Consider the following 26,778-nt stretch of genomic DNA (forward strand, 5'->3'; position numbering starts at 1 on the left):
CAGATGATTGCTTTCTTTTTCTTCAGGAGTGATTCCTAAAAGTACATTATGTTTTCATGTTCTCTGAGGTCCATGGCTTTGGGTATCAGTTACATTCCCACTGCCTCAGGCACAGTGATTAAAATGAATTATCTCACGCATATGCGGGGGCCAGGCAATACCAGAAGGTGGTTAGCCTCCATCATCCCATCCCTTTATTAAAATTGCATACTTTCTTCTTGCCTGCCATATCCTGTTTACTTCCCTTTGGTAATTACAGTGGTGACTGACAATCCTCTGAGCCTGCCACATTCATGACAATCTGCCTTGTGCCACTTTCCTGAGCAATAAGAACAGGTCAGCCCTTCCCCTTTAGGAAAAGGGATTGTACAGTCTGAAACTGATTTAATTTCTCCCCCCCTCCCCATCCTCTCTATTCCTGGGAGTGCTCTCTTCTCACTCATGCATAAAGATAATCATATGCCCTTTTATTCTTTTATCTTAAGAGGAGAAACTTTTGTTCTCTTTGAAATGCCACCAATTATGTTCTTGAACTTATTTTTAGATGTGTGGAAGCCTTCCAGACATAATAGATGCCACCACAGATAAAGTCCTGTGTGTTTATCACATGTAAGGGGAAGAAGAAAATGCAGAGTCTTAGTGTGGAAGTGACTCAAACCATTAGAAAATTTACAATATAGCTTCCTTCCCCCCCCCAACAATGAAAAAACATTGACCATAATAATATGCAGATGTTCACCTCATTCAAAAAATTAGGACAGACAATTAATTAGGTATATAATTAGTATGTTTCAAGGAGAAAGGCTGGAGTTCTAATGGCAGTTGCAGCTATTTATTGTTCAAAGTCGTAAGACCATAAACATTTCTAATAATATCTTCTTTAATATTGTCAATTGAAAATTCCTAGATTTTTTCTTTAAAAGACCACATAAAAGCTAAATTAGCGTTCCTGAGACTTGGAGGCTGAGACTAATTTAAAATTAAACATAATTTGGCCCACATTCATCATATCATCAACTAACATTTACTGTGTGCCCACTGTGTTCATCATAACTCTCTACCGGGCTGTGTGGGGTTTATAGACTATAGATTAGGCATGGTCCTTGCCTTCTAGGAATTTACAATCCAGTATAGCTTCAGGATGTATGCCAGATTGTGCTAATCTGGGAATAGTTATAATAGCTTGGAAAACCAAGCACCAAATGTTCCTAGCTCACAGCAGATTTTTACCAGCTTGTCTTTCCCTGATGAGGTTTGGAGGTAGTAAACTCAGAATTCTTTTCTACTTGCCTGGCATTGTTGTTGTTTGCTTCAAAGAGTTATTTGCAAGATCAATCCATTATCACTTTGAACCAGTTCCATCTTTTCCAGAGATGGATAAAGCTGCCTATGGCTTTTATATCTTATTCTTACAAAGGAGCCCAGAAGAGCATGAGCAGAGATCAGCAGGCAGGAAATAACAGAGCATGCTCCAGAGGTAGAGATCAGTTGGTCTTGAGGTTGGAACCCTGAGGGTCTTCCCTTCCCAGTTTGATTTTGTTTTTGTTTTTTTTGATTAAAGGGGCCATCCCTTGAGTAACTTAAAGAAACCAATTCATTGAATGGGTGTATCTCTCTCAAAGTGAGAATGTGATAAAACCTTAGCCTGAAAGGGCCGGGTATCACATTGCATCCTAGGCCATCTCTAGTTGTCCTGATGAATATCAGGCCACTGGACCCAGATGGCTCAGGAGAAGAAACTGAGGTTGATGATCTTGCACAGCCCTCCCTCACTCAAATCAAAGTCAACTACAAGTCATGTCATCATTTGATGTCATGGTCCTCTTCAAGAATGAAGGACAAACACAACACTATGTAGACCCTTTACTTTCTGGCATGGTTTTCTTCTTTTCTGCTTAGTTAATATGACAACTTGAGTTGGGCTTGCCTCAACAGAATTACCAGACTGAACCACTGATCATTCTGGATGCCTTCATATTTGATGAGGCTGTGGTGAACCAACTCACTCATGGAGATGACCAAAATGAGTAGGATCAGCCAAACTGTGGTCTGATTCAGTGGCTACATATCTTTGATCTCTAACTAGTGATATACTGGGGGAAATGGACACAAGTAGAAAAACTTTAGAACCCTACACTTCTTTGTCTTTTTCTACAATGTTTTTGCTTTTCCTACCCAATTTTACCTTGGCCCACTAGCATTTAAGAACCTTTTTCAAATCAAGTTTAGCAAAAAGGAAGATCTTTCTTATAAAAAACTCATTGTCAAAAAGTCTCTCAAGGACTAGAGACATGTAATAAGTGAAAGAGGCTATATAGTGAAGAAATAATGGAAAAACCTCTGTTTCAGAGGTCAAGAGATCTGAGTTCTAGTACCAGCTCTATCACTAATTTAGCTGTGAATCTTCAGAGAACTCAATTAACTCCTCTGTGACTCATTTTCCCTTCTGACTCCAAAATTAAATGATTCTATATGTTGCCCATCTAGTATGACCGAAAGTGGGGCAATCTTTGCTTATTTGAGCATTCATTGATTCATTGATTTAAAAAAAATGAAGCAGTTACTATGTCTAGAACACAGTAATTAGCATTGTAGAGGAGTGTGATTTTAGATAAGACAGTTCACACCCTTGAAGAACTTAACAATTTTAGACAAGTTGAATTTGAGGGTTACTCCAGTGGGGGTAACGAGGTAGAAATGTTTTGTGAGGAGTTGGAGATATTTGGAGCTCAAAAGAGAGTTCAGCACTAGGGATGAAGATTGTGGAATTATTTTCTTAGAGAAGGCAATAGTTAAGTCCATGGGAGTAAGTAAAATTGCTGAGGGAAATAGTATAGGAAGTGAAGAGAATAGGACCAAGGCCAGTACCTGGAAGAGCACCTGGAAGAACTATTGTCTAGAAAGCATTGGGGATGGGGGAAATGAGGTAGGAACTCTGGAGAATCTCATATTTAGCCCTCTTCGATTTCTTTTCACTTAATTATTCCATGATGAAACCTATTTCAGATCTGTGTCCCTAGGGATGTAGAATACACAGATACACAGCTCTGCAGCCTTTTTCCTTACTGCCATCTCATCATTAAAATAAATTATAATTATGTTATAACATTATGATATGAGAACCTATGTGATGTAATAGATAACAGGCAACAGAAACAGAAAGACTTGAGTTCATATCTTGAAGCTGACACATACTGTCATGTGACCCTGAAAAACTTACTTGAGACCTTTCAGGGACCCCAGACAAATCTCTAAGACTTAAGTTGCAATATTGTTTTCCCTTCTTTGGTAGAGAATTCCTTCCCTAAACAAATGAAATCCCAGTTCTATTCTAAACAAACAAATAAATATTATTTTTTTAAAAATCCAGTAGCCATTACTTCTCCCTGAAAAAGGCCATAGTTTTAATACCAATATTCAAACTTCCCAGCAAAATGAAAGGATATATTATTAATGGTATAGTTACTGAACATCTAGAAAGAGAAGCCATCCTTTTCAATTATCATCTCTATTCCCAGATCTATTTTTCCCCCTCATCTTTCACCTGAATTCCAGTCTGACATTACTGCCTACTGAACAGTTCCACCTGGATATCACAAATTCATCTTAAAATTCCATATCTGTAATAGAATGTCTTATATTCTCTTCCTCCCCTCCCTAAACTATTCTTTCTTTTTATGTCTCTATTTCTACTGAGGACATTACCATCCTTACTGTCTCCCAAAATCAGAACTTCAAAGCCATTTTTGACTGTCTTATACTTCATCTCGTATCTAGAAAGTCTTGTTGATTTTACCCCCTCAATATACTTTGTCATCATTTCCTTCTCTCAGCTCATACAACCACCACCCTAGCTCAGACATCATCCCATCTTTCTAAGATTTGTTGCAACAATCTCTAACTTGGTCTCTCTGCCTCAAGTCGTTCTGCTGTCCAGTTCATTCTCTAAATACTGGCAAAATTGTTATTCCTAACGCACAGGTTCTGACTGTGTCACTCCCCTTCTCAAGAAGTTCTAGTAGTTCTATCTTGTTCCTCAGATAAGATACAAACTCTTCTGTTAGTCATTTAATGACTTTCCCAGTCTGGCTCCAATCTATGTTCCAAAGTTTCCTGCCCTACTCTTCTTCATGTACTCTATATTCTGTGCAAACTGGCCTAGTGTTCCCATCCTTGATGCTCCATCTCTTTGCACAAGTTGAGAGCCCATGAATGGAAAACTGTCCCTTCTCACTTATGCCTGTTAGAATGCCCAAATTCATTCAAAACTCAATGCCAAGTGACACTTTCAACAGGGAACCTATCCTGATTCCCTCCAGTTTCTGTGGAAAATGACAGAATCAGAGAGTTTGAGTTAAAAGTACCTTATTAATCATCTAGTCAAAATTATTCACAAAAAGGAATCTCCAGTTTGGCATAATAGACAAGTAATTGTCTAGCTTTTATTATTTCCTATATGCATGTTTCCTTCCTTTGTCTGTTCTTTGGGGCAGGGGCTATTTCATTCTTTTATGAAATTAGCTTTTTGAATTCAGTGAACTGTTGGTCACAAATAATCAGCATGACTTTAGCAAGAACAAGTCAGACTACCCTTATGTTTCTAATAGAAGAGCTAAGCTGATAGATTTGAGGGGAATGCTTTAGATATGGTTTAACTAGATTTTATTGAAGTGTTTTAAAAAGGATAATATGCTATTCTTTTGGAGGAAAAACGAGAATGTGGGTTAGAGTGGAGGTGTAAAACACACAGCCCACATAGGGAATGCAGTTCACAACACTACAAAGTGCAGCACAAAGCAGATTAAAATATAAATATCTGACAAAATAAGTAAAAATACCACAAGACATAGATAATATTAAATTTTAAAACTAAGTCAATATTCAGTCCTCTGGGATCCTTATTTTAGATGAGTGGCTCCAGTTTCTATTTGAGTTTGCTCTCACTGGGCTAGATAATATAGTACAATTAGAACTGTTGGTTAGCTGGACTCAGAGACATGGTTCCCTGTCAGCTTGGAAAAATACCTCCTATGGAGTACCCCAGAAGGAACTTTTTATAATGAACCACTTTATCAATAACGTGGATCATACGCTTATCAAATTTGCAGGTAACTCAAAGCTGGGAAAAGTAGCTAGCACAGTGAAAATCAGTAAGAATCCAAAAAAGATTTTGGCAGTCTAGAATATTAACTTAAATTGAATGTAAGATGAAATTTAATAGGATTGAATGTATAGGTTCACATGGGCTAAAACAATTAAAATCAACTTTTCTAGTACAAGATGGGGGAAGCATGGCATTAAGCTGTTTGTCTGAAAAATTCTAGAGATATTTGAATCAACAAGGCTATGTAGCAGCCAAAAAACTAAGTGATCCTGGTCTCCATTAAAAAAAGCATAGTGTCCAAGGAGGGTAGGTTCCAACTATCCTGATCCTGGTCAGACCACAAATGGAATATTGTGCTCATCTTTAGGTAGCACATTGCTGAGCTGGTGAATGACAAATAGAGTGCCAAGGTATTCTAGTCCATACCACATGAGACTTGGATAAGGGAACTAGGTATGTTTAGCAGGGGATAAAGAAGATTTAAGGGAAAGCTTCTCTCAAGCATTTGAAGGGCTATCATGCAGGAGAATCAATGTTTTTCCTTGGCCCCCAGGGGCAGAACTAGGAGAAATAGGTGGAAGTTTCAGAGGTAAATTTTGTCTTATGTCAGGGAAAAAAACTTCCTAACTATTTGAGTTTTTCAAAATAGCTGCTTTGGGGAGAATTGGGTTACTCCCTCACTGGAGGTCTTTATGTAGAGGGTGAACAACTAGTTGTCAAGTATGTTGTTGAGGAGATTCTTTTTGGGGTATGGGTTTTACTAGATGGTGACCATGTTACTCTCTGACGCTAAATAATATAATTCTGTGAACAATAACTTTAAGTGTCAGGAGACAAGCAGTAATTAAATTGTGTAGTAGGAGGACCAAGAGTGACTATGAATCCAAGGGTGCAGAGTGAGGATACAAGTAGGGGAACAGAGTGGTGAGGATCATCAAATGATGCCAAAGGGTCAGAGGGGATGAGAAATGAAGAGGGTACACTGGATTTGGTGATTAGTGGTAACTGATGAAGTCTGAAACAACATTTGAGCAGAATGATAGAGCAGAAAGCCAGATTATAGGAGGCAGAATGAGTGGTGAGAAAGTGGAGGTATTAAGCGTAGGCAGTTTTTTATCAGAAGTTTGGTAATGAATGGGAAAAAGAGGAAGAATGATGACTAGATAGGGTAAAAAAAGAGTCAAGGGCAGACTTTTTTTTTTAAAGGATTGGATAGACCTAATAATGTCTATACGTAGCTGAAAAGGAACTAGTGGAGATGGAATGACTGAAAATGACTAAAGGAGAAAAGGTGACTTTTGGAGGAAGACTAGAGAAGACCAGGAGCAAGGGAGATGAAGAGTACTCATAGGATAAGCCTTAAGGAAAAGGTATCTTTATTCCTCACTGGAGCAAAGGAAAAGAGAGCAGAGAATAATGCTTAAAAGCTTTGAAGAATAATTGTGAAAGACCTCTTATTACAGAGAATCTCAGTATTCTTTATGAAATAGGCAGCCAAGTGATCCTCTAAAATTGTAAGGGTAGGGAACCATGATTTCATGGGGAATGCTAAACAATATAAAGGGATCCGATATGTTAGAAGAAAAAGTTCTATAGTCTCCTGAACTTCTCCTTTACTCTCCTATTTCTGTCATCAATCCTGGCTGTGCCACCTGCTATCTGTGTGAGGATGGACAATTAACAACCTCTCTGGGTCTCAGTTTCCTCATCTGTAAAATAATGGAGTCAAACCAGACAACTGTAGGAATTCCTTCTAGCTCTAAATCTATAAGCCTCCTTGCCTTTCGCTTCTGACCTTTCACTCCCCATCTCACACCTGCTCCATCTATCCCCTGAAATCCCACCTCACCGAAACATGCAATAAAAATTTAGAAGTTAAGATTCCAGGATGAAAAGATGAAGGTTGACAGGGTACATGGCCAAGTCTATAAGCTCTAATAAATCACAACAGCATGAAGGATAGGGATAGAAACAATAATAACAATGACCACTTATGTGGTGCTTTAAGTTCTTTAAACTTCATTTTCTTAACATCTGGTGTATACGTTGCCTCCTCTCTAAGGCGGCCACCATCCTGGTGCAAGCTCTCCATCTCCTCACACCTGGGCTATGATGACAGCATGCTTACTGGTCTCCCTGACGCAGGTCTCTCCTTGCTCCAGTCCATCTCAGCAATCTGATTGATCTTCTTAAAGCTCGTATCAACCTCAAATTCAATAATCTCCAGTGGCTCTTTACCACCTCTAGGATCAAATATAAAATTCTTTTTAAAAGCCTTTTGTAACTCATCTCTTTCCTACCTTTCCTATCTCCCTATCTCCTCCTACTCAATCCTACACACTCTGTGATCTAAGGCCACTGGTCTCCTTGCTATTCTAAAAAGACACTCCCCTTCCCAGATTGGGGCCTTTGTTCTACCTGTCCGCTAAGCCTGGAATTCTCTCCATCTTCACACCTCTGCTTTGTGGCTTCCCTTCAAATCTCAGCTAAAATCTCACCTTATACCTTTTCTAAATCCTCTGAATACCTTCCCTCTGTTGATCATCTCCAATTTGTCTTACATATATATCATTTTTACAGTGTTTCCCTGTCATCTCGCCATTAGATTGTGAGCTCCTTGAGAGCAAGGACTTCTGCCCCTTTGTATTCCCAGGGCTTAGCATAGTGCCTGGCATCCAGTAAGCACTGGAGAAATACTTGCTCACTAACCTTGGGTAGTCCAATATGGAGAACAGAAGATGTTTCTTGATTCCAAAGACAGAAAAGTAGGCTTAATACATCATTGCGACCATAAATCATAGAATTTGCTATATTCTTATGTTCTAAAGAAACTTTAAGGTAGGATTTTTCCCCCTCCAACACAAAGTTTGTTAAATATTGAGTAATATTTGAATAATTGGGTCAACGTGGAAAGCCAATTAAGATCATTTCAGAAGAAAGAGTGAGTCCACATATACATGTAGAACTATTTAATTCTGTGCTTCATTGGTATAGTCACACTTTAAGGTGACAGGGGGAGTATTTTTATTTTTCCTGCAAGGATGCCCCAGTGCTGATAATAATCTCCCAGTTCAATGTCCAGTTTCAGGTACAGCTTATTGATCATAAAGCATTTTCCCAAATCTGGTATGTCCCATGAATTACCCTTCTAACTAAGGCAGTAATGGAGAAAGGGCTGCATTTGGCTTATTAGTGGCTAGAGGGCCGATGTTCATGGCAGGAAGGCCAAGTGCAAATTTTCTGACATAAATTATGTGACCACACCTGAATGTAATCTAAGAATCTTTTACCTTTTTTTGGTCCTCCTAGAGTTTAGCACAGTGCCTTGCATATAATAGGGGCTTAATCAATGCTTATTGACGGACCAATTGACCCATGGCAAGTCACAACCTCTAAGTGCTTCCAAGCAATTCAGTAAAACTGAATTGTAAAATAGGTCCTTATTTACCTTGGCATAGTTTCTTTGTACCCATGGAATCACAGGTGCAGACAATATATTTAAATAATTGCATATAGCATTTATTTACCTGTGTATAAACCTCCCCACTAAGGGCAGCAGTTGACCCATTGGATTGGGGAGGGGAGACTGCAGTCAGGAAGACCTGAAATCAAATACAGCCCTAGACATTTACCAGCTGTGCGACCCTAAGAAAGTCACAAAATTTCTTGCCTAAGTTTCTTAAAATAACAGTACAAATAAGGTATTTATTAAAAGTGCTTAACAGTGCTTCACACATAGTAATCTTTATGGAATTATTACATATTCCCTTTCCTTAGTCCCTTCCCTAATACCTTGAGGACAGGAACTATTTTGGTTTTGTTTCTGCAATGTCTTGTACATAGTAGGCACTTGCTTGTTGAATGAATGAATGCATGAAATTAATGAATATAGTTAATAAATGATAGATTTCTACAATAAATGCTCTATAAGGAAGATGGGCAGTGTAGCTGTTTGAGAACAGGTAAGGACCCATTTTACATCTTCAGTAAATTCTAGTTGGCATGTGATTGCCAGGATTTTCATTTCATAATTTGAGAGAGGATTTTCCTATCTTACTTGACTATACTGGAACTTTGCTATAATATAATCTACAGTTTTAGTCTCTCTTGGGGATCTATTCAAGGGAGGGTCAAGTTGCTGAAGTAGAAAAAAATGTAATTCCCTTCCTTTTCTCAGGGACTGAGATGGTACAAGGGGAGGGGTTTGCCTTCCATGTGTTGGGAGTGTAAGTTTGTATATCTGTGATGGATGGAAGGAAGGAAGAGATGAAAGAAGGAAGGAAGGAAAAAAGGGAGAGGAAAGAAGGGAAAAAAGAGAGAGGGGAAGGGAGGAAAAGAGGAAAGATAGCAGGGAAGGAGGAAAGGAGAAAGGTAAGAAGGAAGGGAGAGAGGGAAGGAGGAATAGAGAGAGGGAAGGAGGAAGGAAATAAGGCAGGAGAATGTATAGTATTAGGTAGTCCTATAGCAAAGTCCCCAGGAGAACATTACAGGCAGATCTCCAGAATCACTTGTTGAGTTGCATGGGGAGCCCTGTACAAGGCTCAGAGTTTGAGTCTCTGTATTACATCACATCTTCCAACTTCTCTCCAAACTTGAGGGTCAGGCTCAGGGTGGTGAGTGAAGGATGGGAGGAGGAGTGTTGGGGAGAAATAGAGCAGTGCAGCAGTGCCAAAAAATACATCTACCTCAATTATCTGAATATTCCCAGCAAAAGTACATTTGGCCTGAATTACCCAGCTAATTGCCTTAACTCTACACTCTCTTTTCTACTGTGTAGACACAATCTAAGTAATCCTCACAGTCCTGCTGGGAAGGTGAGAGGTTAGTATGTATTATCAGCTCTGTTTTACAAAACATGTAATTGAATTGGAGAGAGGCTAAGTGATCTGCTCAGGGTCACACTGAAGTCAGTAGCTGAGCTGGGATGAGAGTATGTGGCTCTTTATCCCTAACCAAGAGAAAAGTCCAACAACTAAAATAAAAATTTAATCAGATAAAATTCTATTTTTAATCAACGAATCAAAATGCTGAGAAGTAGCAAATGCGAGATGTATTTTCTCTTTTTAATACTCATCTAATGAAAGAATATGCATGCTTTGTTGCAGTGAGACTCAGGCTTAATTTCCAGAACCTCCAAAATCGAGAAGAGCAAACTGGTGGTCTCTTCTGAGACTAATCTCTTCCCACACCTTTGGGTATACAATCACCCAGAGTCTAAGGAGAAGCTGCCCCCTTCAGCACTGTTGGAGGCCGGGAGGAGGAAAGGTTATATGTTTGGGAGCAGGAGGATGGCAGGCAGAAAGCAAGGGGAGAAAAAACATGGAGAAATGGTTTAATCCACTTAGCTCCTGTTGAGCTTTAGAAAGAGATTTTTTTCTGCTTTTCTCCCTTGTTACCCTGGAATTTGGTTCAATACTCACTGGGCCCTGAATTCTGTTGTGCAATGCCTTGGAATGCCAAGGGAGCTTACTCAGTGCAGAAGTGCCAAAAGACAAAAACCATAGCAGAGCCATGGCTTGAAAGGTGAACAAAAAAATGATGCCCGTGGCCATGTCTCCGGCTTTTAAGGCAAAGGCAAGCCAAAACATGTTGAAGGACAGCCAGCCTTCTCCCACTCAGCCTGCATTTAGTGAAAGGAGACAGAAACAGAGTTTTTTCATATTTTGCCTCAGCCTCCTTTCTCTTATTGATTCAAGAAGCAAGTTTCTTCATACACAGAAGCATTTTAAAATGAATTTGAACTTCAGAACCATTCATTTTAGAAGGACATTTTCAAGTTCATTCTTTTTGTATGAAGAATCATCTTTGTTAACTTAAAATCTACTGAATCTCTTCATTTTTAACTCTCTAAGAAGATAATTATCGACCGGATTCTTCTTGTCTTTGGGCTTTTCCAAACCCTGAATATGCTCGAGGGTGTTGAACGTTTTGATATTAAATGTATCCCTTTGCCTGGGTCAAAGGCAGGGGCAGCTCTCCTACTTGGGGTGAGGAGGGGGCCATGTGTGGAGACAGTTGGCCTTAATGTACACTGCAAAACCCCAAAAGCATTAACCACAGACCCAAAGCTCCATGAAATCCTATCTTCTCCCCTTCCCCTGCCCCATCTCCATTCATTATGAAAACATGAAAATGACATCCCAGAGGAATCTTCCAAAGAAAGTTCAGATGAGAGAGACCGAGGAAACTGGGTGAAGAAGGTTAGGATTGGTAAAAAAAAAGAAAGGTCAGTGAGTTTCACAACACTGTCTTCTACATCTTTAAGCTCACACAGAATTTTACACTGGCTAGTATAAGGAAATTATTGTTATTAGAGATGAAAAGGGAAATGAGATGACTTCCAAAATCAGAGAATCACCACGTTGGGGGAGAACTTAGAAGCTATACCTGAGAAGTGGTCATCTAGCTCTGGCTAGATCTCCCACACCCAAAGAGGGAAAACTCCCTATCTCCCAAGGTATTCCATTCAACTTTTGGTGAGTTCTTATGGCTTTCTAGAGCAGGATAGCTCCCCTCTTCATCCTGCTATCTGAAAGTTTTTCTTGACAATGAACCCACATTTATTTCTTTGCAACTTCTACCTATTGGTCCTAATTCTGAGATCAAAGAGAGAGACCAAATGAGACCAAAGATCTAAAACCTTTTCTGTGCAAGTACTTGAAGACAGTTGTCATGTGGCTCTTGGAGTCTTCTTTTCTCTAGCCTAGCCAGACCCAATTCTTTCAACTGATCCTCACTGTGGCACAGACTTCAGGTCAAGCACCATTGTGATTGCCTTCCTCAGGTGGCCAATCTTATCAGTATCTTTCCTAAAGAATAGTGCCCTGAATGGAACACAGTATTCTAGCTATTATAAGAGTAGGGCAAAGTATAATTTCAAGATTTGGGTAGAATCTGCTGCCATTGTGTTTTCCTTTAAACTCCTTTCATGTATAAGTTCTCTCTTCTAGACCAACTGGCCCACTCCTGGCCCAATGCCTTAGCTTTACCGCTGTTCTTCGGTTCCACCATTTCTAAGCCCTACTCTATTTCAGGCCCTCATGCTTTCTGCTTGCATTATTGTAGTAAGTCTCCTAATTGGCCTCCTTGCTTCCAGTGACTGTTTTTCACTTCTTCTTCCACAGAGCTGTCAAATGGATATTCTTAGAGCATAGATTTAACGCTTTTGAGAAGCTTCAATGGTTTCCCATTGCCTCTAGGATTAGTTACAAACTCATCTGTTTGACACTTAGAAGTCCTCCACAATGTGATTCTAATCTATGTTTCTAGTCTTATTTCAAATTATGTGCCCTCACATACTCTACATTCAAGCAAAACTGGCCTTTGCTGTTCCCTAGACAACATATTACAACTCCTGCTTCCATCCTTTGCAGGGCTGTCCTTTATACCTGGAATGCACTCTGTCACTGCCACCTTTCAGAGTCCCTAGCTTCCTTCAAAGTTCAGTTTAAGTACTACCTACCTCTTTTTCTGCTTCTCCCCTTCCGTTTCCCTCTCCCTCAGTTGTTAGTGCTACCCTCTGAAATTTCTTTCTACATATTTTATATTGATTTAACTGTGTATAAGTATTTTTCCCCAGAAGAATGTAAACTCCTTGAGGGGAGGGACTGTTTACTTTGTTTTGAATTCCTATCACCTACCACTGAGTCTTATACATAGTAGTTGCTTAATGGAAGCCTGTTGAATGAATGAATGAATTCTCTCCAATGGGCATCCTCATTCATCTCTACCCTCACCCTATCCAACTTATGCCTCACTTCCTCCATGAAATCTTCCTTGACTATCCCAGTTGGAAACAATCTTTAAACTGCTCTCTGGATTCTTGTGGTATTTGTTGTCAGTGGTATTAGTAAGAGTGTTCCCCTTCCAGACAAGTATACAGGATATAAGAGCAAATAATGGAGCCAGTGGGCTCCATGTATGGGTTAACTGAGTAAAACCAACTCAGAGAATATTCTGGCCTGGTAGATAGAATGTGGGCCTCTTTCAGGTAAGTGGATCATTTTTCAACTTTCCATGGACTCATTTGCCCCCTGGGAAAGGAGGCTAGGCTTTGAGAATCTAATTTGCATATGAAGAAGTCAGCAGAGACAATGAACTTGTCTACATGATTACCTACCTTTTCTAAATTACTTACTTGCATATACCAATGGAAAAATTTATATTGGAGTTCTTTAGTACTTATTGGAAAAATGGCAATTTAATAGTTATGGCTTGGCCTTCAAGACATGAAGATTTGGTAAAGGTACTGGATAGTCACCATAATTTAGTGTAAGGTCTTTTATGTAGAGGTCCAGCCCTGAACATGGAAGAATGGTCCAAAAGAAAGAGCTAACCCTATAGGATTTTGGCTTGCCAGGATGACCTGCCAGGGAGGTGGTAGTCCCCAGAGTCTAGATCCTGAGGGTGAATTACACAGGTGCCACACCTATCAGGGAGTTGTATGAAGACTCTATGAATACATGCTTCTAGGTTCTGCAGTACTAGGAATTGTGATCTGCCTTTGCAACATATGCATCCTATACATATGTCTTAGACCCCATTGTTCCCTAAGTTGGAGCCCATTCTTACCATAGGCAGTCTGTATGTTTGGGGGAAGAGTGTAATCCAGGACTATAATTGGTAATTACTATTCTTGTTATGAAACTTTAGCAAATGTTGTTGCTAAGAGCTAATGAAGTCTTCTGATTGTAAATGGGATGTGGAAATTTGAGAGCTCTAGTAGTGGTAATAGGAGCAGCTCCCTACAGGGTTACCTCTGGAACCAAGGTTCCCATCATCCCTCTGGTTACCCTAAGTGATAGTGCATGCTGGGGGAGTACCCTGTAGGGAGTGTTTTATGTTCATTTCTCATTAACAATAGTGAGCTCATGCTATAAATTCCTGGAGGGCTGAGATTGTTCTTTATGTCTTTTTGTCCTGACTTAGTAGATACTTGCCATTTGACTGTCTAGTTAACCATCTCATCTACTCACGTAGGAAGAAATTTTCATGTCTCTTCTGGTTTTGGTTTCTTGAGATTATGTAGTAACCACTGTCAGTGGTCAATCAGCCAGTATTTCCCAAGTGTGTATCATGTATCAGTCATTGGACTAAGTACTGAGAAGACAAAAGCAGTTAATGATTCCAAGGAGTTAACATTCTAATGGGGTAGACAACCTGCAAGTAACTAGATATCAATAATATAGACAGAGTAGACAGAAGGCAATCTGAGAAGGGAAGGCATTAGCAGAAAGGCATCAGGAAAGCCCAGAAGGTGGAACTGGAGCTAAATCTTGAAGGAAATAGGAAAAAACTAAGAAGTAGAGATGAGGGAAGAGCATTTTTAGAGATGGGAAGACAGTCAATGCAGAGGTACCAAGATAGAAGATTGAATGTTATAATCAAGAGATTGTGAATGGGATACTGTAGCTGGATCATAAAGTATATGGAGAGAAGAAGAGTGTAAAAAGACTGGAAAGATAAGAAGTCATTATGGCCTTTAGATGTCAGAGTTTACATTTGAAACAGAAGGCAATAGGGAGCATTGGAGTTCATTGAGTAATGAGGTGACATGGTCAGACTTTTAAAAAAGTCACTTTGGTACCTGAATGGAGAATGGATTAGATGAGAGTGACCCAAAGCAGACAGACTATTTACAAGGCTATTGCAATAGAAGGGATGTAGGTCTGAACAAGTATAATGAAGGTGTGAGTAGAGAAGGGGAAAGTAGAAGTAACCACGTTTGACAATGGATTGGATATATGGTCTGAGTAAGATGAGTAAGAGGGAGAAGTTTGAGGATGGCACTGAGACTTCAAGCTTGGGTAACTTGGGAGGGTGGTGGTGAATGTCATCAAATAGTTTCACACAAAAAAGATTCTCCATGTAATTTGCTTATTTCTTTTTCCTATTGTCACAAGGCTTATGTTTTGTTTTGTTTGAGGTTGGGGAAGGAAAGGGAAAAAAGTGCTTGACAATTAAAAAAAACTGATTGAAAAAAATACTCTAGGTGCAAAAAATGTATGCCAAATGAAGAGGAAGAGAAGGAGGTAGTAATGAGAACCTGACTGAGAATTGGAATTTTTCAAAACTCACATAAAGGGATAAAAATTAGTAAGTCAACAGAACTAAAATAATGGACAAACATTTTGCGAGAGAGAGAGAGACTGCACATTGATGATATAAGAGTTACAGGGGAAATAAAGGGAAATTTCTTTCCTGTTTCTTTAGTTGATGACCTCTTGGCTTTACTTAAGTTCTAGAAGACTATCCATCTTAGTTCAAGATGGTGCATTTGTTTTGTGGTCTCTACCCTTTCCTTTCAAATCAGTTACTAATTCAATAACCATTATTTCATTAATCCTCACAAAATTCTCAAGTAAACTGGGGGAATCAATAATGATCTAGCATTTGAAGACACGGAAACAAATGTTGCATGGAGAGGCAATATTTTTTGATGAATGAATGAAAATGAGTCAGTTACAGTATTAGAAATAACATGCCAAATTCCTGATTCCATCTGGGGGCTCATGTGAGCTTATAAGACTGAATGACTTTGGTGGCCTATTTGGTTGATTATATCTCTAATTACTTCTTAATACTTTTCTTTTTTCCCCACCAGAACACCCTCAATGTGGACAGCCACTCTTTATCAGAGCCCAGCTTCTCACTCACCAGGGGAGAACAGAGGGAGTATCCTGACCACCAAGCTGCACACAGACCATTCCCCAAGCAACGGTTCAGGCAGGAGCATAGTCATACATCTTTACAGAGAGATGGCCCCAGATCCTTCCTCTTAGATCTACCAAACTTTCCAGATCTCTCAAAAGCTGATATCAATGGACAAAATCCAAATATTCAGGTAAAGTGCTGTGATCAGAAGGTAAAACTGTGGGGAGGTAAATAGAGTGTGTGACCCGGTTGTTTTCCCAAGTTGCTTCTAAGTCATTTCCCAGTTAACTATGCCTTTATGCACTGTGAAGAACAAAAGTTGATTGATTAGAAAGGGTTGAAGAGTAGGAGAAGAAGACATAGAAGAAATGAATATAGACAGCTCTTTTGAGGAGTTTGGCGGTAAAAGGGATGAATGATATATTATGGAAGCTTGAGGGGATGGCAAATTATAGTGGAGTTTTTGTTTTTTTCAAAGAACGGACATAATTAAAGACAGTATAGAAGAAAAACCAGTAGCTATGGAGAGGGGATCATATAGTCATAGATTCAGAAATAGAAGGGATCCTAGAGATGACTGAATCATTTTAAAGATGATAAAATGAGACAGAGAGAGGTTAAGTGACTTGCCCTCCTAGTAAGTGGCAGTGTTTGAACTCGGACCTTCCTGACTCCAAGCCCTGTTACAACCTAGGTGCCTAAGCAAAAACCTACAGCAACCAGTGATTAATGGCTGCCTCCTATCCAAGCATATTCAGGATGGTATATCCCTAAATGGTGACCATGGGACAATCTTCTGGAGAAAATGAAAGGCAATGAGAACAAGGACACCTGTAGAGGAGCTGACTTTGGCAAAGAATAGGGCTACCTCATTGTTAGAGATTGGAGAAAATTGAGGAGAGAATGGGGATTCTGAGATGAAGTGAAGGGGAAAAAGAGGGAGCTCATCATTGAATGGCCCCAGTTGTTTATGTGAGGGACCAGTTGAAGTGGACAGCATGAATTTGTAATGTCCTCAGGCAGCCTGGTTACATGACTTCCTTTAGCTCCACTTAGCAGTATATGATATGAGGACATCTAAGGGAAGCTTGGTCTTAGTGAGGACTAGTAGATGGAAGGAATCTGAGAAAAAAGGTCCAGAATGAAGGCAAGATAGAATATGAATTCCAGAAGGTAAGCTAAAGGGTGAACAGGAATGTAGTGGATTTTGGATTAGAAAAAGTTGAGAAATGGGGGGAGGGAGTTATTTTGCTTCTATGTGGCCCCTGATAAAGTAATACAAGTAGAGGGAGAGGAAAAAAAGGGTCAGTAAAGGGTAGCATATTAAAGTGAAAATATCCCAGAGAAAGGTAACATATCGACTTAAACTCATTCACTCTGAGGTATGAATGACTGAGAAATTTCCAGAGAGCAGTTTTAGAAAGGAAGGGTATAGAAAATATAGGAAACTGGTGACCTGGAGGAGGGTGACACTAACAAAGTGCATAGTCAAACAGGGGGCTGGAAAGACAAAAACTCTGACCTCATCAACTTCACAATTTTACCTCGGCCAGGCCCTGCTTTGAACCTTAGCTCTCCACTGTGATCTTCCATCACCAGTTTGTCTAATTGCACAGAATAGGGCTTTGGCTCAGTGGCTAATAATAATTTCCTGACCCCCAGCAGATGTTTCCACTTTCATGCTCTCTTAATTTTCAAAGTTACTTTCAGTTCCTTTAAATGAGCTGGGGGTAACTGCCCACCCTTTCCCTATCCTCTCTCTCATCAACAAATGCCAGAAATAAGTCAAGGCAGAGAGCGCATCAAAATGAAAACTGGAATGATTGATCACTACTAAATTAGTGGCCGTGTTCTCATGACTTCTTCTAAAAAAATTTCTGCCAGGTACAATAGGAGTCGAAATACCCTTTCTTAGCTCTGTTTTGTTTAAGATGCCAGTTTGAAAAATCAGTAAACATTTATTAAGTACCTACTACATGCTAGGCACTATGCTAAGAACTGGGGATACAAAAAGAGGCAGAGACAGTCCCTGCCCTCAAGAAGCTTACAATCTAGTGACAAGAGAAAGAGAAACTGAGGAGCTTTTCTTGAGTTCTAAGCAGAACCACAACTCAACTAAAATAAAACATTATTTATTTACTGCCTATCTGTATGTAAGACACTATACCTAGGCACTGTGGGATATATGAAAACTCTAAGGTCCCAGCTCTTCACAAAGTAATTGAAAAGGTAACAATGTAAGGTAATATTTGTGACAATTCAATTAAACAAGCATTTATTAAGCACCTACTATGTTCAGTGAGATGCAGCATTTCAAAGATGATAGAAGATGGCTTTGGACTCAGGAAAATATGGTATCAAATCCTCCCTCTGACATACATTAGCACCTTCACCAAGAGTGAGTCACTAAAGCTCCCTGTGCCCCAGCTAATTCTCTAAAACATAAGTTATAGATAAATTATTGATATGTATTAAAGGGGGAAGCTAGATAGCATGATGGTTAGAGTGCCCAATCTAGAGTCAGGAAGACTTGAGTTCAAATCTGGCCTCAGACACTTAGTGCTGTATGATGCTGGGGTAAGTCCCTTAATCCTGTTTGCCTCAATTTCCTTATCTGTAAAATGAGTTGGAGAAGAAAATGGCAAACCATTCCATTACCTTTGCTAAGGAAACTCCAAACAGAACCACAAAGAGTTGGACTGGACTGAAACAAATGAATAACAACTGGAAAGTGGGGTAGAGTTTCCACACTGGGAGTTCCTTGCACAGACGAAATCTTAAGTCTGAAACCTTTCCAACCAAAAAACAATGTTCTGGGCATTGAGGTTCCTAAGACTTCCTGTCCTCAAGAAGCTTGCTGTTTGTTGTTGAGCCGTTTCAGATACTGTGACCCCATTTGGGTTTTCTTGGCAAAGATACTGGAATGGTTTTCCATTTTCTTCTCCAGCTCATTTGACAAATGAGGAAACTGAGGCAAAGAGGGATAAATGACTTGCCCAGGGTCACACAACTAGCAAGTGTCTAAAGCCAGATTTGAATTCAGGAAGATGAGTTTTACTGACTCCAGACCCAGTGCTCTATCCACTGCACCACCTAGCTGCCCCTCAGGGAGCTTAGGTTCATTTAGAAAGAAAGAAACAGACGGTCAGATAGATAGATAAGTAAATACAAAGTAATTTAGTTGGATACACTAACAACTGAGGGGAAGAGGGTCAGAAAAGGTGTTATGTAGAAGGTAGTGGTTGTACTGAGCCTGAAGGAAGGCTAAGGATTCCACGAGATGCAAATAAAGATGCATAGAAGTGGGAGGTATGTGAGTGGGGAATGAGGACAGTTTGGCTGAAAGCATGTAAGGAGGAATAATGTGCCATAAGTCTAGAAAACCAGGTTGGAGCTAGAGTTGCTGAACCTTCTTGAAGAAGGGTATGAAGAAAATAAAAGCTGAGAGATCAATTAGATTATTGCAATAGTGTAGGCAAGAGGTGAGTAGGACCTTGAGTAGAGTCATGGCTGACTTGAGGGGAAGGTACACTTGGATGAGAAGTGGTGGAAGTTGATAAGACTTGGCAACTAATTGGATATGTGGGATAAGAGTGAGGAGTGTAAGATAATACTGAAGTTTTGAAAGTGGGAGACTAGAAGAGTAGTGGAGCCTCCAACAGACTGAAAGAATTTGGAAGAAGGGTAGATTTGGGGATAAAGATAATTATTTTTGTATTGGATTTGTTGAGGTTGAGATGCCTAAGGGGATATTGATTTAGGTATGTATAGCAGACAGTTTAAGCTAGGTGGCACAGTGGATAAAGACCTGAGTTCAAAAGTGGCTTTGGACACCAGCTATGTAATTCTGGCCAAATCACTTTAACTTCTTCCTGCCTCAGTTTCCTCATATGTAAAATGGGGGCAATAATGACACCTACTCCCAGGGTTGTTGTGAGGAATAGATGAGATTTTTTAAAGAGTTTTACACATCTTAAAGTACTATATGAATGCTAGATGTTATTATTATAACTTGAACTGAAGAGAGAGATGAAAGCTATTTATGTTGATATGGGAGACATCTGCATATAAATGGTAATCGAACCAATGAAAGCAGATTAGATCACTGAGCACTGAGACACGCATAGAGAGACAAAAGGGAAGGAGCCTAGGAGAGAACCCTCTGGACAGAACCCCTAGGCCTAGGGGACAATATATGGGTGATACTTGATTGCTATTGGAGATTATGATGTAGGTTGATTATAGAAGGCCTCATGGAGGAGGTGTGCATTGAGCTGAACTTTGAAATATTGGTAAATAAGATTTCAACAGATGGAAAAGAGAGGAAGAGAAGAAGGAGTCATGAAAAAAAGCAAAGGTGGGGTTCAGAGGACTTTAAGCATATCAGGTTAGGACTCTCTGATAGAATGAAGTGAAATCACCATCTACCTAAATGTTGCTTCTAGTCAGTCCTGACTTAGTGGAATTGGTTGCATTATTCAAAATATAATTTTCCTTCCAGACAATGTTGTCTCTCTAGTATCTCCTCTTTCTGTTGGGCTGTCTCTGAATAGAAAAGCTTCTAACAAAATAAGATTTATTTATGTGAGGTGAAATCAACAAGGCCCAAACAAAGTTATGTTTTCCCCAAAACCCTTCCTTCTTTCCACCTTCTCTGTTATTGTTTAGGGCACCACTATTCCCCCAGCTACCCAGGCTCACAACCTTGGCATCATCCTCGACTTCTCTCTTCCATTCACCCAACATATCCAACCTTTTGCCAAGTCTTGTTTTTTTCTTAACATTTCTCCAATACATCCCCTTCTCTCTACTCATGTAGCTGCCACCTTGCTGCATGTCAGTATCATTTACTCCTGGAATATTGCAAGAGCTTCCTGGTTGGTCTCCCTCCTTCAAGTCTCTCCCCATTTCCATCTGTCATGCACTGTGTTGCCAAAGTGATCTTCCTAAAGCACAGGTCTGACCATGTTACCCCTCCCCTGCAACCCAATGAAGTCCAGTGGCTTCTATTATATCTAGCATGAAATATAAAAAACTTGTGTTTGACGTTTATACCTTTTCACCGCCTGGCCTCTTTTTGTATTTTCAGTTTTCTTATACCTTTCTCCTCTCCGTGTATTTTACAGCCCATTGAAATGGGTCTTCTTGTTTTCCCTCAAATGTGGAGCTCCTTCTCCTGACTCCATACCTTATTCCTAGCTATCTCCCATCCTAAAATGTTCTCCCTTCTCACCTCCACCTCCTGGCTTCCCTCAAGACTCAGCTCAAATCCTATCCCCTGCAAGGAGCCAGTTCCAGTCGTGTCCTGTCCCCTCTGATTTGCATTGTATGTATCTTATATGCATATTGTTGTTTGCATGGTGTGTCCTCCATTAGAACTTGTGTTCCTTGATGTTAAGGATGATGTTTTTGCCTTTGTATCCTCAGCACTTAGGTTAGATAATCCCTACTCTCAGAAAGCTAATAGTTGAATGGGGGAGACAGCATGCAAACCATCTACATACAACCAACATAGATACATGATACCCTGGAGCTAATCAACACAGAGAACTGAGAAAGAAATACAGTGAGTTCTCCAAAAAATTCCTCCAAAGGGTCCTAGAAAAATGTACCAGATCAATCCTGATTGGGAGATTCAGAATAAAAAAATCAAAGTGAGACATTTCCAAGGTTGGCAAAGGGAGATAGAGTGGTCTGTGGAAACTGGGAAGGGGGTCTGGCCATTCTATACCAAGAAGAGACTGTGCATCAAGGCAAAAATAGGTCCAGGTTCTAGGATAGAGGGTCCTAACCTTGTTCTAGGTACAGAATTAGGTGCCAAATAGCAGTTCTGTTGCTTACTATCCAATTCCAAGTCATATATCCAGGGCTGAAGGAAGAGGGGTGGAAGTTTAGGGTTAGAAGTAGCTGATTGCTAGCCCTAGGCTGTATTCTGAACAAGAAACAAATTCAAAAGGAAGCAGCAGCAGTATAACTGACCCTGGAGCAGAGCAGGTTCTTAGCTCCAGCCCCCAGTCCAATAAGCAGGGTAGGAATCCCAGATCAAAGGGAAGCCTACAGTTCTCTGGCTCTGAAACAGCAGTGCTTTCCAGCTAGCTGATAATAGCTGAATACATCAGTAGTCTTCTGTTGTGCACACCCAAAATCCAGGTCAGGAACTTAAAAAGCTCAGACCAGGGATTCAGTGATCAGATTTTGCCCTGGATCAGACCATAGACCGTCCCTCAGATCCTGGAGTAACATAATACAATAATCCAAGAAAGCAACACCAGAACCAACCCAGATATTTCTTACACAAGTGCATAAAGCCTAGCCCTGACATAAAGTTCAAAGTCAGCAAGTAGGCCAGAAGAACAAACAAACGAAAACAAATCCCATAAAATGCAATTAAGGAAGGGGGGACGCTCATGAGATAAGAATGATTCTAAAACATCTACTAGCAAAGCTTCAAAGAAAAACACAATTTAAGCAGAAATTAAACTCCTCTAAGAGATGAAACAAGCATTTTTTACAAAAAGTTAGAAGAATGATTTATAAATGAAATGAGGGTGCAAGAAGAAAAATTGGAAAAGAAATGAGAGTTATGGAAGAAAGAATTGGAAAAAGTTAATAGCATAGCACCAGAGGCACCTTGCTCAAGCAACAATGTCCCTGAAAATTAGAATAGTCCAAATAGAAGCCAAAGACTCCATGAAAAAACAAGAAATATTAAAACAAACTAAAAATTCTGAAAAACAATAGAAGAAAATATAAGGTTATTTCATAGCTAAAGCAAATGATCAGGAAAAAGATCAAGGAGAACAAATTTAAGGATCATTGGACTACTTAAAAGCCATGACCAAAAAAGAAAAACTCTAAACATCATATTTCAAGAAATCATAAAGAAAACTGCACAAATCTTTTAGATCTGGGCAAAGTAGAAAGGTAAGGTAAAAGGAATATAATAGATGGGGAACAAAAAGGAAAATTAGGAAAAAAAATATGCTATAATCTGGAGGTGGAGGTAGAAGTCCATACAAACAAGGAGGAAGAGGTGAGGAATGGGGTGGGCGGCGGGAGAAGCATGTAATTCTTGAATCTCACTTTGATCTGAACTGGTCAAAGGAGGGAAGGATACACATATACACACACAGAGTTGAATACAAAAATATATTTCACTCAACAGGGAAATAGGAGGAAAATGGGGAGAAGGGAGAAGGAAGAATTAGAGGGAAGGTAAATTAAGGGGACAGATTAGTTTTAAACAAAACAAACTCTTAAGTACAAATATATTTATAGCTCTTTTTGAAGTGACAGGGGTTTTGTTTTATTTTTTCTTAGTTGTTAGGGAGAGAAAGAATGGGTTTTTGATGTCTGAAAAAAATGAAATGAAAAAAACAGAGGGAAGGCATTAACATTAAGGGAGATTAAAAAGACTTTAAGTTACAGACTAATAATGGCTCTGAATCAGATACTAAGGATTCAGTTCAGTCATTTCTTCAGTGATGTCCAACTCTTTGTGACCCCCATTTGGGGTCCTCTAGGCAAAGATACTAGAGAGATTTTCTACTTCATTCTTCAGCTTATTTTATAGATGAGGAATATGAAGCAAACAAGGTAAAGTACTTATCCATGGTCACACAGCTAGTAAGTGTCTGAGGCCAGATTTGAACTCAGGAAGGTGAGTGTTCCTGACTCCAGGCCCAGCACTCTATCCATTGTACCCCCTAGCTACCCCAATGAGCTAAGGGTAGTGTAAAATATTACCAAATACTAAAACAAGCTACTGAAAAGTAGGAAAGTGGGAACAAGAGTGGGGGGGGGGGGGTAGGAAGGAGAAGTTAGTAGGTTTTTAAATACACAGAATTATAGCCAAGAACTTAGATTGAGATTTCTCGGCTTTCCTCCTCTCTCTTCCACTAAGCCTAGAAGCTGGTACAGCCTATCCAGAATTTACTTAGGTGCACTTTACATGACATCTGGATTTTTGGGTACAAAGTGGGTATAGATTTACTTACTCTGGCATTCACAACTGAGAAACTTTCTTTTCCAAAGAAAGCAGGAGATGACAAACAAGAATGGACCCTAATTTTTGCACACCTAATCTGTCTGTGTGAGGAATATCCAAAGTGGCCAAGATTACAATTCATTTTTCATCGTAATAAGCTGTTTTGTTTAGCTGAATATGAAGTGAAGAATGCTTTGGAAACATTCCTACTCATGGCTGGAGGTGAAGAAACAGTGGAATTAGGGAAGATGAAAGGTTGGAGGCAGTATAAAAGGAGTAATGGGAGAAAGGGAAAAAAGGAGAAAAGGAGAGAGAAAAGAGAGACAGAGAAAGAGAGATAGGGAGGGAGAGGGGGAAGAAAAGAGAGAAGAGGAAAGAGAGAGAGAGAGAGGAGAGAGAGAGAGAGAGAGAGAGAGAGAGGAAAAGGGTGGGACTAAACCTCAAAAATAGCATAGAGTGTGAAAAGACTTAATTCAGTTGTTCATACTTATTTAGTGGCAATCTCAGAATTCAGTTTCCTTTTGCCTCAGATTATGAAGGTGTGGCTGCTGATGTGATACTCATAGAAATAGTTAGCACTGATCTCTTTGTGGTTTGTTGTTCCGTCCTGTTGGACTATGCAACACTATACGAAGTTATCCTGGCAAAGATACTGAAGTGGTTTACCATTTCCTTCTCCAATTTATTATAACACATGAGGAAACTAAAGCAAACAGGGTTAAGTGACTTACCCAAGGTCACACAGCTAGTAAGTGTCTGAGGCTGGATTTGAAGTTGGTTCTTCCTGACTCCAGGCCCAGCAGTCTATATATTATGCCAACCTTCAGGCATATCTAAACAGGTTCGTGTTACACCTATGATGGCTTTAAGTGACTATATTTACAATCTCATTTTCTCATTCCCTGGGAGGAAGAAATCTGTATGTCATAATTCTCTGAAGATTTCACCTGTCAAAAGATGTTTGAGTTTGCATTTCTGTGATCCTTTCATGAGTACTGCTTTTGAGGTTCTGGCCAGAGAATGGGATGTGCCACTTTTATGAGTACTGCCACATTTTCTTAGGTCCCCATTAGGGACAACTGAGATAATCAAGCTGCCAAAAGAATATTGGTTGCCCCGAGGCTAGCAGAGTAAAGATTACATCATTTCAAAACAAAAAGGCACTTGGCTGAATAGACTGGAAACACAGATGATCGCTGCCCAGATACAATTAAAATGAAAAATATGGGCAAGAGTCAATAGACACCCCCTTTTCCTACCCTTTCCAGCTGTGCCATCCTATTTTTCCCTGATACAGTTCTTATGTCTGTTTATTTGCCTTCTGATGACCTGTCAGACCTTAAAAAATTTTTTTGAACGCAGTTTCTGGCCTCATGTCTGTGGAAGACCACAAAAGAATAGTCGTTGAGCATTGGTCAGTCAAGAAAGAATGGAGCAGCTGGTGCTTCACCAGCCTTGGGCCTGCTTATGCACAGAGATCCATCCAGTGCAGTCTGGGGCTGCTTCAGAGCTGGCCTGACTGCTGGGGTGGCGGCTGCAGCCGAATGCACCATTGCCCTTGAGTAAACCAATTCCCTGGTGGTCCTTTAAAATATGAGGTGCATTTTAAAAGGGGGTGATATATTTCCGTGTTGGCAACACTCTCCCCTTCCTCACAGCTCCACTCTTTTGTTGAAATTCACTGGTTTGACACATGGTTGATTCAACAGGGCAGACAACCCTGCTGGTGATTTCAGGGCCCAGTCAAAGCATTTCCTTCCTATGTGAAGCAGAGTGAAGCCAGGTGAAGGGGTTTATCAATGAATCCATTTCCATTACCAATGCCCCCCTTTTCTGTCCCTCTTTCCTTGGCAACATGCCCCCTCTCTTCCTGCCCCCACCAATTCCTTACTTCTGATGCGGAGCCTAAGCTTGGAACTTGATACTCCACTTTCAACTAAACTTGCTCACTCCCTTGCCCCTCTAGTTTCTAGAAAGATTTCCCACGCTCAGTATTATGGCACTATTGGGAAGGGGGTAGGAGGTGGGGTGGGAGGAGGAAACATAGGTCTTGAAAGGCAGTTGTTTTCCCAAATTTGTTGGCCCCTCAGAAGCTGCCTACACCTTTCCAAGATGAAACTGGCAGACAGAAGGAGGACAAGGGGATACCCCAGTCCTGTTCTCCTTCTAGCCTTTAAGGAGAGTGATAGTGAATAAGACACAACCTCAGATCCCTTTGTAGTTTTGCTTTATTTTTTCCCCAAATAAGTCAAGCAGTGTCTTTTTCAAATTAATCAGGCCTTCTCGTTAATAGTCCCAAGCCTAGCTTTAGGGCAGTGGAAATTGTAGTTGGAGACAAAAAAAAAAAAACTAAGTGCAGAATAAAATTAAGTCACCTCAAATTGCTGAATTGACTCACCATATTAAATTTGACACAATAATAAAAATTAATTTTTTTAAAAAAAACAACGTTTAAGAAAGAGCGTAAATCACCTGGGACTGGTTTACTTGAACCATGGTACTGACTTGGCTTTAAGTATACAACTGATTGTCAGATAGCAAATCCCCAATGAAAAGACAAAATCCCTAAAATAAACTTATAATTAGGTTTAGGGCATTGACTCATTGCTACAGTAGCTTTTAGCTACCAGAACTTTCTCTTTTCTGAAATGATCTGAGATTAACATTCATTTAAACTAATACACATATTTTCTTCTGTTGTCTTCATTGAAAAGGACTTATAAAAAAGACACCAGCCATCCAAATGTTTTCTTTTTTGCTGCTAAAATGCATTTACATAGCCACAAGGCTCTTAGGCTCCACACCATACAATCAGATGAGTCAGACTACAACACTCCTAGTACTTTTGATTCAGATTTCCTCTCTCTGGGAGAGAGAGGGGGAATCTATTTTGGAGTTTCAACATGGACCAGGAGTCTTAAATAAGAGCCTGAAATTTTCCTTAAGCAGTTGAAAAAGATAAAAGATCTAGAGCAACAAACTTTGCCTTTCATGTCTCACCCAAATATTGTTCCCACTGGTATAGTGAAAGTTC

General features: G+C 39.8%; 1 protein-coding gene across 1 annotated transcript in view; it reads left to right on the plus strand.

The window, feature by feature from the left end:
* ISM1 (isthmin 1) overlaps nucleotides 1-26,778 on the plus strand; it is a 98,370-nt gene that overhangs the window by 39,717 nt on the left and 31,875 nt on the right. The window contains exon 2 of the mRNA XM_072634472.1: nucleotides 15,708-15,947. Coding sequence (XP_072490573.1) covers nucleotides 15,708-15,947 — 240 coding nt within the window. The remainder of the gene's footprint in view (nucleotides 1-15,707; nucleotides 15,948-26,778) is intronic.

The sequence above is a fragment of the Notamacropus eugenii genome, chromosome 1 (assembly GCF_028372415.1).
Source record: "Notamacropus eugenii isolate mMacEug1 chromosome 1, mMacEug1.pri_v2, whole genome shotgun sequence".
In the NCBI taxonomy this organism is placed as follows: domain Eukaryota; kingdom Metazoa; phylum Chordata; class Mammalia; order Diprotodontia; family Macropodidae; genus Notamacropus; species Notamacropus eugenii.